This window comes from Salvelinus alpinus, chromosome 24 (assembly GCF_045679555.1).
Source record: "Salvelinus alpinus chromosome 24, SLU_Salpinus.1, whole genome shotgun sequence".
NCBI lineage: Eukaryota > Metazoa > Chordata > Actinopteri > Salmoniformes > Salmonidae > Salvelinus > Salvelinus alpinus.
This window is the reverse complement of record NC_092109.1, coordinates 32298604-32311788: the sequence shown is the minus strand read 5'-3', so window position 1 is coordinate 32311788 and position 13185 is coordinate 32298604. Positions and strand designations below refer to the sequence as shown.

The window sequence follows — 13185 nt, the reverse complement described above, 5'->3', positions numbered from 1 at the left end:
CGTCATCTCACCTCACCAGTCATCTCATCTCACCAGTCAATTCACCTCACCAGTCATCTTATCATCTCACCTCACCAGTCATGTCATCTCACCTCACCAGTCATCTCACCTCACCAGTCATGTCATCTCATCTCACCTCACCAGTCATCTCGTCATTCACCTCACCAGTCATCTCACCTCACCAGTCATCTCACCTCACCAGTCATCTCGTCATCTCACCTCACCAGTCATCTCACCTCACCAGTCACCTCACCTCACCAGTCATCTCGCCATCTCACCTCACCAGTCATCTCATCTCACCTCACCAGTCGTCTCCTCACCAGTCATCTCATCTCACCTCACCAGTCATCTCGTCATCTCACCTCACCAGTCATCTCATCTCACCAGTCAATTCACCTCACCAGTCATCTTATCATCACACCTCACCAGTCACCTCGTCATCTCACCTCACCAGTCACCTCGTCATCTCACCTCGCCAGTCTCAGCTCGCCAGTCGTCTCACCTCACCGATTCACCTCGCCAGTCGTCTCACCTCACCAGTTGTCTCACCATCTCACCTCACCAGTTGTCTCACCTCGCCAGTCGTCTCACCTCGCCAGTCGTCTCACCATCTCACCTCGCCAGTCGTCTCACCATCTCACCTCACCATCTCACCTCACCAGTCATCTCACCATCTCACCTCACCATCTCACCTCGCCAGTCATCTCACCTCACCAGTTGTCTCACCATCTCACCTCACCATCTCACCTCACCATCTCACCTCGCCAGTCGTCTCACCATCTCACCTCACCATCTCACCTCGCCAGTCGTCTCACCTCGCCAGTCGTCTCACCATCTCACCTCACCAGTCGTCTCACCATCTCACCTCGCCAGTCGTCTCACCATCTCACCTCGCCAGTCGTCTCACCATCTCACCTCGCCAGTCGTCTCACCTCGCCAGTCGTCTCACCTTGCCAGTCGTCTCACCTCACCTGTGTTTACTCCTATTGAGTTGACCTTTGAAATTCTGGATGCCTCCCACAGTGTTACCCGAGTTCAGTCAGGTCCTGTGGCCCTCCAGAGTCTCTCAAGCCCAGCCATGGGGTGTTCCCCAGGCCTCTGGCCACTCAGTCTGGCTGTGTTGCTGCGGTACATGCGTCTCTCACTGCCTGGTCTCTTGCTGGTCTCTAGCCAGCTGCCTACCTACCGCCGGGGGCTGCATTCTGCATTCTGCATGGCTTTGTCAGAAGTAACTCGCTCCCCTCCTTTCCCCCCCCAGCCACCACCGAGGCCATTGAAGCAATCGACACAGAAACTGAGGACGGAGAAGGTAAAGCTGTGTCCCCCACCCCACCTCTCTCAGCAGGCTGGCCTGCAGGACATGCATTGGGTCAACTACCCATCAGTTACAATAGTAGTACATATTCAGCCTGCATTTAGCAACTTATCAGGGGGACAGTTGGATTTAGAATGGGTAGCACGGAACTTTGCAGTATCTTGATTACAAGATATCTCAACTATATCAGTTATGATGTAAGGATCAAGAGATGTATTTTACATTAATTACATGGTGTGCTCAGGAAAAACAAAGCCTTTTCGAAGTTTGATCAAGTTTGATACCTTACATATAAATATAAACACATGGATTTGTTATTGTATGTAAGTAATTTAAGTCATGCAAAGTGAGGTGCTACCAAGAGCTGCATGATAGTTTCGGGTATCTTTTTATGCTCAGGCATGATTCCTTCTTTTATTTTTTGGATTTGGCTTATCTTCCGCCCCCATCTGGTTCAAAGATGCATCGCATGCAGGGAGAACAGGAGACAGGCGAGCGCTAAGGTGAAATTCAGTATGCATCATGAAGTCAAATGAATGGTATCATGAGCATGATGTGTCATCTATGTGAACAATAGAGTCTCCAAAGATAGTGAATAAATGAAGATGTCCCACTCAGGCCATTTAACATTGAAAAAAATTGTTAGAGATCCGGTCTGCTTAAGGGTTGGCTCTCCAATAGGCACCAATGCGTTAGCAGCTGGGTCTGGTCTGCTTAGTTCATTGTCTGTATATGAACCAGAAAAAAGGAGCGAGTGAGATGTCTCGCTTCTTCTTCCGTCTCTGGAGTCTCTGGACACCTGATGCTCTCACAATGACCTGACAATGTCATGATGCAGCATTTGACAGCTGCAGTTAAACAACTGCCTGCATCGCGACAGGCTTAAATGAACGAGCATGAACTAATACACTAACAGGACGATGTACGGAGCAACACGATTATGTCATGCAACTGGTACTGTAATGTCATGTTGGCTTCATGGTACATAATTATAACAACCGTAAACAAGGGTGCTATTCTAGCAAACAAGGTTGCTTTTCCATGAGGGGAAGTTTGTCTAAGTTATTAAAGGAGGGTGCCATTCTAGTAAACGAGGGTTCTATTGTTGTAAACAAGTGTACTATTCTAGTAAACAAGGGTTCTATTGTTGTAAAAAAGTATGCAATTCTAGTAAAGGACGGTTCTATTGTTGTAAACAAGTGTGCTATTCTAGTAAACAAGGGTTCTATTGTTGTAAACAAGTGTGCTATTCTAGTAAAGGAGGGTTCTATTGCTGTAAACAAGTATGAAATTCTAGTAAAGGAGGGTTCTATTGTTGTAAACAAGTGTGCTATTCTAGTAAAGGAGGGTTCTATTGTTGTAAACAAGTGTGCGATTCTAGTAAAGGAGGGTTCTATTGCTGTAAACAAGTGTGCTATTCTAGTAAAGGAGGGTTCTATTGTTGTAAACAAGTGTGCGATTCTAGTAAAGGAGGGTTCTATTGTTGTAAACAAGTGTGCTATTCTAGTAAAGGAGGGTTCTATTGTTGTAAGTTGTGGTTGTTTGTCTGTGAGTTTCTGGCTGAGTGTCGTTGACTCATTCTCTCAGATATTTCTCTCAGAGGAGCCTATGGATATCTTAAGGTTTCTGATATCACTCTGTCCACAATTAAATCTATTCAAATCGTCTTTATTTTACTCTAAGCTGTGTTCAGATGTCTTTCTAGACTTGTGTCAAATTATCTTTGAATTCACAATGCTAGCTTTGACTGCTGTGTGACATGAGAACGTAGCAAAAATAGAAACATTTTCAAAGGCTGCGTTTAGACAGGCAGCCCATTTCTATCCTCTGCCGAGTCCCCAACAACTGGATCTTCCGATTTCCATGGGAAATGTAAAGAAAGCCTGTGACACGACTTCCGCTTTTGGACATTAACAAGGCGACACTCCATCTTAACTCCTCCTCCACATTTACTGGATTGGTTGAACAGTGCAGAAGAGAACCTCCCCCGACAGTTTTTTTCTTCTTCTCAAGACCAGTATGTTTCTTTTACGCCTGCAACATTGGGTGATATTTTGATCAATCACATCAGATCTTTTCACAGCAGAAATTTTTCCAAAGCTGATCTGATTGGTTAAAAGACCAGAATTGTGTTGAATCAGAATTGGGTTGCCTGTCTAAATGAAGCCTATTACATTCAGGCCAAAGTATGGTACTTCCCAATAATATTTTATGTAAAAAGCATATAATGTAGGTTATGTTTAACCATTTTCCTATGAGAGTGCACAAAGAGGTATATCAAAGGATTTAAAATCAAGGTTTCTAATTTATAAATGATGTCATGATACAGTGATACTGATCCCCTGTATGTCCTCTCTCTCCTCACACCTGTCCTCCCTGCAGCCATCCGTGGGTTCTCTCCCCAGCATAAGATTGCCAGCTTCGAGGAGGCCAAGGGCCTAGACCGTATCAATGAGCGCATGCCTCCCCGAAGAGTCGGGGTCAACCACGTGGGACAGTCCATGGGCAAGATGAACATGTCCGAGGCCAATGGCACGGAAGACAATGACAATGACAACAGCAACAGCCAGTGATGTTTCGCCCCACGGCCCGCCCCAGAGTCCATGTGACTGCCGTGCTGTGCGCCAAGACATCGCCAAATCGTGATATCAGGCCTCAGAATATAGACATAACATAACACACCCACAGACATAACACAACATCTGCATCTACCGCCTGCTGCTCTTTCATCCAATTAGAGAAACAAATCAAATGTTACATCTCGTTCAAATGGGTAAGGTGGTTTATTTTTTAGACGCCAGGTCCCCACAAAGGGAAACTGAAGGGAGTGGGGCCAGAGCTTAGGACAGGAAAGAGGAGAGGCCAGCGGGGCGGGATGTAGGGGAACCTGTTGGGATGAGGGCCAGGGGTGTGGTCCTGTGGGTGTGTTTGTTGTTCCCTCTCTCAATCCAATCACAGACCAAGTGGGCAGGGTTTGGAGTCCAACGTGTTCACCCATGTCTGTTACAGTACGTCCTCATGGAGACTGACACAAGACACTCTTGTACAGTACCCATGTCACACACACATTTTACTATTTCGAATCAGAGTTTCATTCAAGATCTCATCTCATACAGAAATGATATCGCTAGTCAACATGTTTTGCTACTAGTATTAATGAATACAAATAAAAAAAATACTAAATCTTGTTTGTAAGAAAGGACATTTGAAAATGAAAAATATGTAGATTTTACTACTTGCAATGCGATCTTAACTGAAAACTTTTCTTTCTTGATTTATTTTGTGGTAAGATGCCATGAGCCTGCGGGGGAAGGGGTAGGGGTGGAACATGGGCTTGACTGTGGCCTCTCCACCAACCAAAGCCACAGTCTGTCATGTTTAGGTGCTGCGGTCCCAGCTCGGGGTCTACCTTCTGTCACCCTCTACCTGATTGTTTCTCACCTGCCTGTAACTAAAGAGAGAATGCACATAGAACGTCAAATCTTCTGTTGCAGTAAAAAATTATCTAAAATATATATATATAATGAATTATAAAGATGGACAATAACGAAGACAACGTTTTTTAACAGCATCCACGGTATGGAACGCATCGATGCATGCAATTAAGTTCCTTATTGATATGTGAAATTATAATTGTGATGTTTCAATATAGTAGACTTTAATTATTTATTTCATCAAATTTTATTTGTAAAGTTCCCCTTTGTTTTTTATATAATCATTTTTTATTCTTGCTTCCTTTGATAATTTCTTTTTCATTTTTTTCATCAATATTTTGAGTTTTTTTTATTACTCTTGATTTATTTAATTTGATTGTTTTGCTGTACAGGCACATATGCTCTTTTTAAGGTGTGAAGCCTTTTTCTGTTCTGTTGGTGTACAGAAGTTGTTCAATTGTGTGAATGAACATATTACTCAGTGAAAAGCAACATTCAGGCTGCCAAAGCATGATCGCATGGTTTGTTCAAATGTAAACAAATTGGACACAATGAAAATCCTGTGTCTCACTTACTTTTAAAAGGAAAACAATATATTCTCATTATAATTCTTGATGATATTGGTAATATTCTCACGATTAAGCTTAAGGTTATTTTTTCCTTCCACTGTTTTCTGATCCTTGTTTGGTCTAAACATGGTTTATTTTGAAGAAGGAATTTCATGGATTTTGTGACAATTTTTTCTTGTAATTTTTTTTGTTGCCATTTGACTTCATAAACGATACACACATTGTAAGCATGCCCTATGGGACAAATCACGTTTTTTACTCTTGAATAAAATATGCATGAACCAATAGTGTGGCTTCCAGTTTCTCATCGATAGATAGGAAATATATTCTCACATTGTGCAACATGATGGGAATAGGATGCCTTTTCACAAGTTAGGCCGCGCCTTAACAATATGCTCCATGGGATGAAGTGTGTGTGTGTGCGTGTGCGTGTGCGTGTGCGTGTGTGTGTGTGTGTGTGTGTGTGTGTGTGTGTGTGTGTGTGGTGTGTGTGTGTAAAATGGGCAGCTTCACAGTTTTCAAGGGAACTGCTTTTTCACAGTCAACCTGAATCCCAAACAGTGGGCGAATGTGCTTTTCTCTACAGTTTCCATGAGGGCATTCCATCTGCTTCCTGCCATTCTTTCACAGGAAACTCTGGGAACAGCGTCAGACAACCACTCCCACCTCACACTGAACCCACGGTAGAGGGCAAGTAGCTACTAACCCCCACTATATGCAACACGACGGCAACATCTCGCTTCCAGGACCTTAACCATACTCTCTCATTAACACAGGCAAATACACACAGACACACACTCAGGCCACAAGTTGAGACAGCTGCCATACACGGACACACTCAGAGAGGCTCCATACTCTCTCTAGTACGTTCATGACAGTGGGTTCTCTTGCCCTGAGTGACCCCACACATTTTACACATTCAATAATACATACACACAGTGGGAATTTGCAAAGCTCCAGACAGAGGAAACGCTGTGGATTTGGACATGGATCTGCTTCTGTATCCTGTCCCTCTGCTGAGTGTGTTTCTCCTCATTCCAGCAGGTAGGTTTAGATGAATAAAGGCAACGCAGACAGATTACGGGTACTAGTCTAACATAGATATTGCTTCAATAGTCTTTCAACTCTGTTTGACATCCAATTTTTTTTACGTATTACTTTGAGCAGTTTCCTCTCTCTTGATAGAAATTGTACTTGTATATTAACTGTATCACGCTAGAAAAACAGGAGATGACTAAATATAGTGCTTTTTAATGATATCAGATGTGTTTAATTAGCCAGAGGACAAAATCTGTTTTGATATTGTAGTGTTCAGAGGAAGCCAGACCTTACTAGAGCTGTTTGTTACAGTTTCAGCCCAATCTGCCATCAATCAGACCAACCAGGCAGAGGTTCCCATGGGTGAGTTTAGGCCTAGTTGGCTGTAACTCTCTGACTCTGGCTAAGAATTAATTCATTTGGTTGGATAAATTATTTTGACCATGAAACTGTTTGATCACCAGAGCTGTTTAACCATCATCAGAAACTGATATTGTAGTCAACATTCAAGAATCATGTTCATGTTCATGTTTCAACCCACAGTGACCTCACCCACAACACTGTCATCCAAAACTATTCATGTGGCTGGCAGCGCAACCACCCCAACTACAGCCCATCCAATGACTGATGTGACATCATCCCCAGCACTCTCATCGCCAGGTAACTCTGGTCTTCTATAGGGCTTATCTGCTGTGTTTTCTCTGTTAATGTTTGAGTAGAACTGAGAGAAAGTATTGCGTTCATTTTGTTGTTTTTCTAGGGGACAACCCTCTTGTGACAACCCTCAGTGCCCTGCAGTCAAATCAATCAACAACCTCACCTGGTAATACAGAGAAAATGTAGCATTCTGTACTAGATCAAAATCAAATACAATGTTATTGGTCACATACACATATTTTATTGTGGGTGTAGCCAAATCCTTGTGTTACTAGCGTCCAACAGAAGGCTACAATAAACCTAAGGCAGTAAGAGTTTTGTTGATGTTGTTGTGGACGTGTTTCAGAAAATACCAGCAGTGACAATGAGGCACCCACATCCTCACCTCGACTATCGTGTCCTAATGTCAGAAGCTCTGCTCAGGCTAAAATACCTAGTACCCCCTCACAAGACACTGCTGCTGTACCAGGTAAACACTATTTCTCTGTCTGTCTTAGTACTCTGTCTACTGATGACAAGTTGATGTGCCTTTTGTCTGAATGGTGTGCACATCCTGTTATTGGATAGTATTCGGAAATCATGAGCCAGGAAATTCTGATTTGCTAGCTGTGCTTTACAGAGGTGAGGAATTCTGAGAAAGCCATGTGTCATTCACAGGGCACATTTAAAAAAAATAATGTATTTCACCTTTATTTAACCAGGTAAGCTAGTTGAGAACAAGTTCTCATTTACAACTGTGACCTGGCCATGTTACTTGTGTGTTATGATCGCAAGCTGCATTTACGGTCAACCTTACATGTTGTTGTGCCGTCTAACAATCTCCTAGTCCTAATATCTTTGAAATTAAGCATTTCTCATGTAGTGTTTGCTGTAAGTTGACTTGCATGCCTGTTTATGTGTTCAGTCTTAGGATCAACAGCTGCTCAAACAGAAACCACTTCGACCTCTGTGACTTCCCCTGAGGGACCCAAAGGGACACAAACAGACATCCCTCCCACTCAGTCATCGGGCAAGAGCCTCACCATGCTTGCCTTTGGTATGCTTAACGATACATGATGATGATGATGATGATGATGATTAAACCGTTGTTATGTAACAGTGCAGTGTTAATATCCTATACTCAGGTGGAGTACAACTAACTCTGTCTGGGATGTTGCTCCCCTACAGGTGTCATGAGTTTAATCCTCATTCTCATCATTATCATGGTGGTTTTAGTAACAGTGGTCAACCTAAAAGACCAGTGCAGCAACTCCAAGGAGGAAGGTAAATGTAAAGGATAATCATTCATGTGAGAGAATGGATACATGAGAGTAACAGTATCTATATGTATGTTATGTGTATCCATGTTAACACCTGTAAAGATCTCTCTTCTTAGGCGCTAACTACCATTAACGTTTATTCATGAAGGTCTCTTCTGGCCAGGGGAAGTTTTGTTAAGAGCCCTGTTCTGAACGTTAACACACTTTGGCTTGCGGTACATCACATGCGGTACGGTTTTGGAAACATAAGGAATGTATCTTTCATATCAGTGAGAAATTATATATTTAAAAAAAAAGTAAATTACCACACACCTTTATAGGGTTAGGGTTAGTGTTCCCCCACGGCCATATTCCCATGTTACAGCGCTTGTTTAAGGAAGACAGACAACGGAGACAACCACCTGTACTAATTAGCTATATAGCATGTTCCGAACATCTGTGTGTAAGCATAACTCGGAAGGAAGTGTAGCGGAACTGTAGTTTGTCAGCTGGAGACACACAGCCGTATGCATCTGTGGAAACCTGCTACAGTAAGTGTATATTTTTTATTTGAAAGATTATTTCTCACTGATATGAAAGATAAGTTCCATATGTTTAGAAAAAGTGTATCGCAAGCGATGATTATTGACGTTTCTAAACATTAAAACAGAGCGTCTGGATTACAGTTCACATGGTCCCACCGGTAAGCAGCGCTTATAGCTGAGAACCCTTGGGATAAGGCAGAATGCCTTGTTAATGCCTGGGGTTCTCCAGAGCTATGGCCATGCCAGCTTGAGAAGAGAGTAGTTATAGTAAGTGAAGAACATCATGTCAAACATGCCAGACAAAGAGAATCACCACAGTTTCTGTTCCACAGGTAAAAAGAGCAGTGATTCTGTGGTGTCTGAAAGGTATGCACACCAAAGTATACACATGCATAGTGTTGATAGGGTACGACAAAACTGAATGTGTCTCTGTTTATGTTTGTATTTCATCTATTTTTTCCATAGCAATGTCACGTTTAGTGGAGAAAAAGAGAGCATCACTTTGATCTCCATGAAGACCATTAACACAGAAACTGGTAGGGAAAATGTCACAGTAGTGCTTCACTTTGAAATAGTCCCCAAACCAATATTGAGGGGCCTCTGTTTTTGTTCCTTATAATAGCTATAATTGCTGATGATTATTGGGGGCAAATAGGCTTGCTATTCACAGTGATACAAGACATGTGGGAGCATGGTGTGAGCCTAAAACATCTCTCTCTTTTTCCCCAGACACAGACTCCCCCCAGGTCTCCTCCATTCACAGTACAACACTGGACTATGAGGAGCAGGAGCTAAACAGGGACCTAAACAGGGACCTACTGAACAACAAGGTGGGCTCAGGAAATAACTCTTCACCAGCACTAACTGCAATGGATACAACCACTTCTTATAGAGAATAGATAAAAGCAAATATCCAATGGATTGAAGTTAATATTACATATTGTGTTCTTTTTTTCAGCTGGTGTGAAAATAAAGACCCTAGATGTTCCGTTCCAAAACACAGAAATCACCAAACTACTCAAACAAAATAGTACAGTGGTTTTTCTATACATCTGAGATCAAGTTACCGGGAGTCCACACAGCACCTGAATTCATAGCTGTGGGGATATTATACATTAAGCTACAACTAGGCCTACCGTTGTGTCTGATGTGTCTACATGTTGCCATTCTAATACAAATATCCCATGTATTTGTGTGATGATATCAAAACTGCCTTTATCTAGATAATGTTGTGTGTTCTGTTTCATATATTTTTTATTTTATTTCACCTTTATTTAACCAGATAGGCCAGTTGAGAGCAAGTTCTCATTTACAACTGCGACCTGGCCAAGACAAAGCAAAGCAGTGCGACAAAAACAACACAGAGTTACACATGGGATAAACAAACGTACAGTCAATAACACAATAGAAAAATCTGTTTACAGTGTGTTCAAATTAAGTAAGGAGGTAAGGCAATAAATAAGCCAATAGTGGCGAAGTAATTAAAATGTAGTAATTTACACTGGAGTAATATGTGCAGATGAGGATGTGCAAGTAGAAATACTGGTGTGCAAAAGAGCAGAAAAACAAAAACAAACATGGGGATGAGGTAGGTAGTTGGTTGGATGGGCTATTTACAGATGGACTGTGTACAGCTGCAGCGATCAGTAAGCTGCTCTGACAGCTGACGCTTAAAGTTAGTGAGGGAGATATGTCTTCAACTTTAGTGATTTTTGCAATTCGTTCCAGTCATTGGCAGCAGAGAACTGGAAGGAAAGGCTGCCAAATGAGGTGTTGGCTTTGGGGATGACCAGTGAAATATACCTGCTGGAGCGCGTGCTACGGGTGGGTGTTGCTATGGTGACCAGTGAGCTGAGATAAGGCAGAGCTTTACCTAGCAAAGACTTATAGATGACCTGGAGCCAGTGGGTTTGGCGACGAGTATGTAGCGAGGACCAGCCAACGAGAGCATACAGGTCGCAGTGGTGGGTAGTATATGGGGCTTTGGTGACAAAACGGATGGCACTGTGATAGACTGCATCCAGTTTGCTGAGTAGAGTGTTGGAGGCTATTTTGTAAATGACATCGCCGAAGTCAAGGATCGGTAGGACAGTCAGTTTTATGAGGGTATGTTTGGCAGCATGAGTGAAGGAGGCTTTGTTGCGAAATAGGAAGCCGATTCTAGATTTAACTTTGGATTGGAGATGCTTAATGTGAGTCTGGAAGGAGAGTTTACAGTCTAACCAGACACCTAGGTATTTATAGTTGTCCACATATTCTAAGTCAGAACCGTCCAGAGTAGTGATGCTAGTCAGGTGGGCGGGTGCGGGCAGCGATCAGTTGAAGAGCATGCATTTCGTTTTACTAGCATTTAAGAGCAGTTGGAGGCCACAGAAGGAGTGTTGTATGGCGTTGAAGCTCGTTTAGAGGTTGTTAACACAGTGTCCAAAATAGGGCCAGATGTGTACAGAATGGTGTTGTCTGCGTAAAGGTGGATCAAAGAATCACCCACAGCAAGAGCGACATCATTGATAAATACAGAGAAAAGAGTTGGCTCGAGAATTGAACCCTGTGGCACCCCCATAGAGACTGCCAGAGGTCCGGACAACAGGCCCTCCAGTTTGACACACTGAACTCTCTCTGAGAAGTAATTAGTGAACCAGGCGAGGCAGTCATTTGAGAAACCAAGACTGTTGAATCTGCCGATAAGAATACGATACAAAGGAATCTCAGACGATACAAAGGAGAGGTTGAACAGACTAGTAATAGGGGTTGCAGCAATTGCGGCGGATCATTTTCGGAAGAGAGGGTCCAGATTGTCTAGCCCAGCTGATTTGTAGGGATCCAGATTTTGCAGCTCTTTCAGGACATCATCTGTCTGGATTTGGGTGATGGAGAAGCAGGGCTTCGGGGGGGGGGGGGGGGGCTTGGGCCAGTTGCTGCGGGGGGTGCAGAGCTGTTAGCCGGGGTTGGGGTAGCCAGGTGGAAAGTATGGCCAGCCATAGAGAAATACTTATTGACATTCTCGATTATCGTGGATTGATCAGTGGTGACATTGTTTCCTAGTCTCAGTGCAGTGGGCAGCTAGTAGGAGCTACTCTTATTTTCCATGAACTTTATAGTGTCCCAAAACCTTTTGGAATTAGTGCTGCAGGATGCAAATCTCTGTTTGAAAAAGCGTAGCCTTTGCTTTCATGACCGTGTGTATTGGTTCCTGACTTCCCTGAAAAGTTGCATATCGCGGAAACTATTCGAAGCTAGTGCAGTACGCCACAGGGTGTTTTTGTGCTGGTCAAAGGCAGTCAAGTCTGGAGTGAACCAAGGGCTATATCTGTTCTTAGTTCAACATTTTTTGAAAGGGGCATGCTTATTTAAGATGGTGAGGAAAGCACTTTTAAAGAACAAACGGGCATCCTCTACTGACGGGATGAGGTCAATATCCTCCCAGCATACCCAGGCCAGGTCAATTAGAAAGGCCTGCTCGCAGAAGGTTTAAGGGAGCGTTTGACAGTGATGAGGGGTGGTCGTTTGACCGCGGACCCATAACGGTGGCAGGCAATGAGGCAGTGATCGCTGAGATCCTGGTTGAAAACAGCAGAGGTGTATTTAGAGGGCAAGTTGGTCAGGATGATATCTATGAGGGTGCCCATGTTTATGGATTTAGGGTTGTACCTGGTAGGTTCCTTGATAATTTGTGTGAGATTGAAGGCATCTAGCTTAGATTGTAGGACAGCCGGGGTGTTAAGCATATCCCAATTTAGGTCACCTAGCAGTACGAACTCTGATGATAGATGGGTGGCAATCAATTCATATATGGTGTCCAGGACACAGCTGGGAGCTGAGGGGGTCTATAACATGTGGCAACAGTGAGGGACTTATTTCTGGAGAGATGGATCTTTAAAAGTAGAAGCTCGAACTGTTTGGGCATAGACCTGGATAGTATGACAGAACTCTGCAGGCTATCTCTACAGTAGATTGCAATTCTGCCCCCTTTAGCAGTTCTGTCTTGACGGAAAATGCTGTAATTGGGGATGGAAATTTCGGAATTTTTGGTGGCCTTCCTAAGACAGGATTCAGTTAAGGCTAGGACAGCAGGGTTGGAGGACTGTGCTAAAGCAGTGAATAAAGCAAACTTAGGGAGGAGGCTTCTGATGTTAACATGCATGAACCCAAGGCATTTACGGTTGCAGAAGTCAACAAATGAGAGCGCCTCGGGACACACTGGGTTAACCTCTACATCACCAGAGGAGGAGAGGAGGAGTAGGACGAGGGTACAGTAAAGGCTATAAGAACTGGTCGTCTAGTGCTTTGGGAACAGAGAATAAAAGGAGCAGATTTCTGGGCGTGGTAGGATAGAGTCAGGGCATAGTGTACAGACAAGGGTATGGTAGGGTGTGAGTACAGTGGGGG

General features: G+C 43.4%; 2 protein-coding genes across 5 annotated transcripts in view; both read left to right on the top strand.

Annotated features, from left to right (window-relative positions):
* Positions 1–5605, top strand: part of ppp3ca (protein phosphatase 3, catalytic subunit, alpha isozyme) — a 73596-nt gene extending 67991 nt beyond the window's left edge. The window contains exons 13-15 of one of the 3 annotated variants that reach the window (XM_071364572.1): positions 1259–1309; positions 1776–1818; positions 3698–3855. In XM_071364572.1, the coding sequence (XP_071220673.1) occupies positions 1259–1309; positions 1776–1818; positions 3698–3725 (122 nt within the window). In that variant the 3' untranslated portion in view covers positions 3726–3855. Of the gene's footprint in view, positions 1–1258; positions 1310–1775; positions 1819–3697 lie in introns of all 3 variants that reach the window. The other 2 variants (XM_071364570.1, XM_071364571.1) reach the window with 2 other exon arrangements.
* A 426-nt stretch (positions 5606–6031) lies between these two features.
* ecscr (endothelial cell surface expressed chemotaxis and apoptosis regulator) lies at positions 6032–10005 on the top strand. Of its 2 annotated transcripts, XM_071364568.1 has the most exons (11): positions 6032–6362; positions 6669–6719; positions 6900–7016; positions 7117–7179; positions 7360–7482; positions 7918–8049; positions 8181–8276; positions 9129–9162; positions 9262–9332; positions 9526–9626; positions 9755–10005. In XM_071364568.1, exons 1-11 carry the CDS (start codon positions 6305–6307, stop codon positions 9761–9763), a joined length of 855 nt encoding a protein of 284 aa, XP_071220669.1. In that variant the 5' UTR covers positions 6032–6304; the 3' UTR covers positions 9764–10005. The 2 variants fall into 2 exon arrangements, with proteins under 2 accessions (XP_071220669.1, XP_071220670.1); XM_071364569.1 differs by lacking the exon at positions 6669–6719 and having other exon boundaries at positions 6161–6362.
* Positions 10006–13185: the final 3180 nt, after the last annotated feature.

What these genes read in the sequence shown, in the direction of transcription:
- ecscr (XM_071364568.1), top strand. Translation starts at nt 6,305, where the DNA reads ATGGATCTGCTTCTGTATCCTGTCCCTCTGCTGAGTGTGTTTCTCCTC. An exon ending in CCTCACCATGCTTGCCTTTG is followed by an intron (nt 8,050 to 8,180) that starts GTATGCTTAACG and finishes GCTCCCCTACAG; the next exon opens with GTGTCATGAGTTTAATCCTC. An exon ending in GACCATTAACACAGAAACTG is followed by an intron (nt 9,333 to 9,525) that starts GTAGGGAAAATG and finishes CTTTTTCCCCAG; the next exon opens with ACACAGACTCCCCCCAGGTC.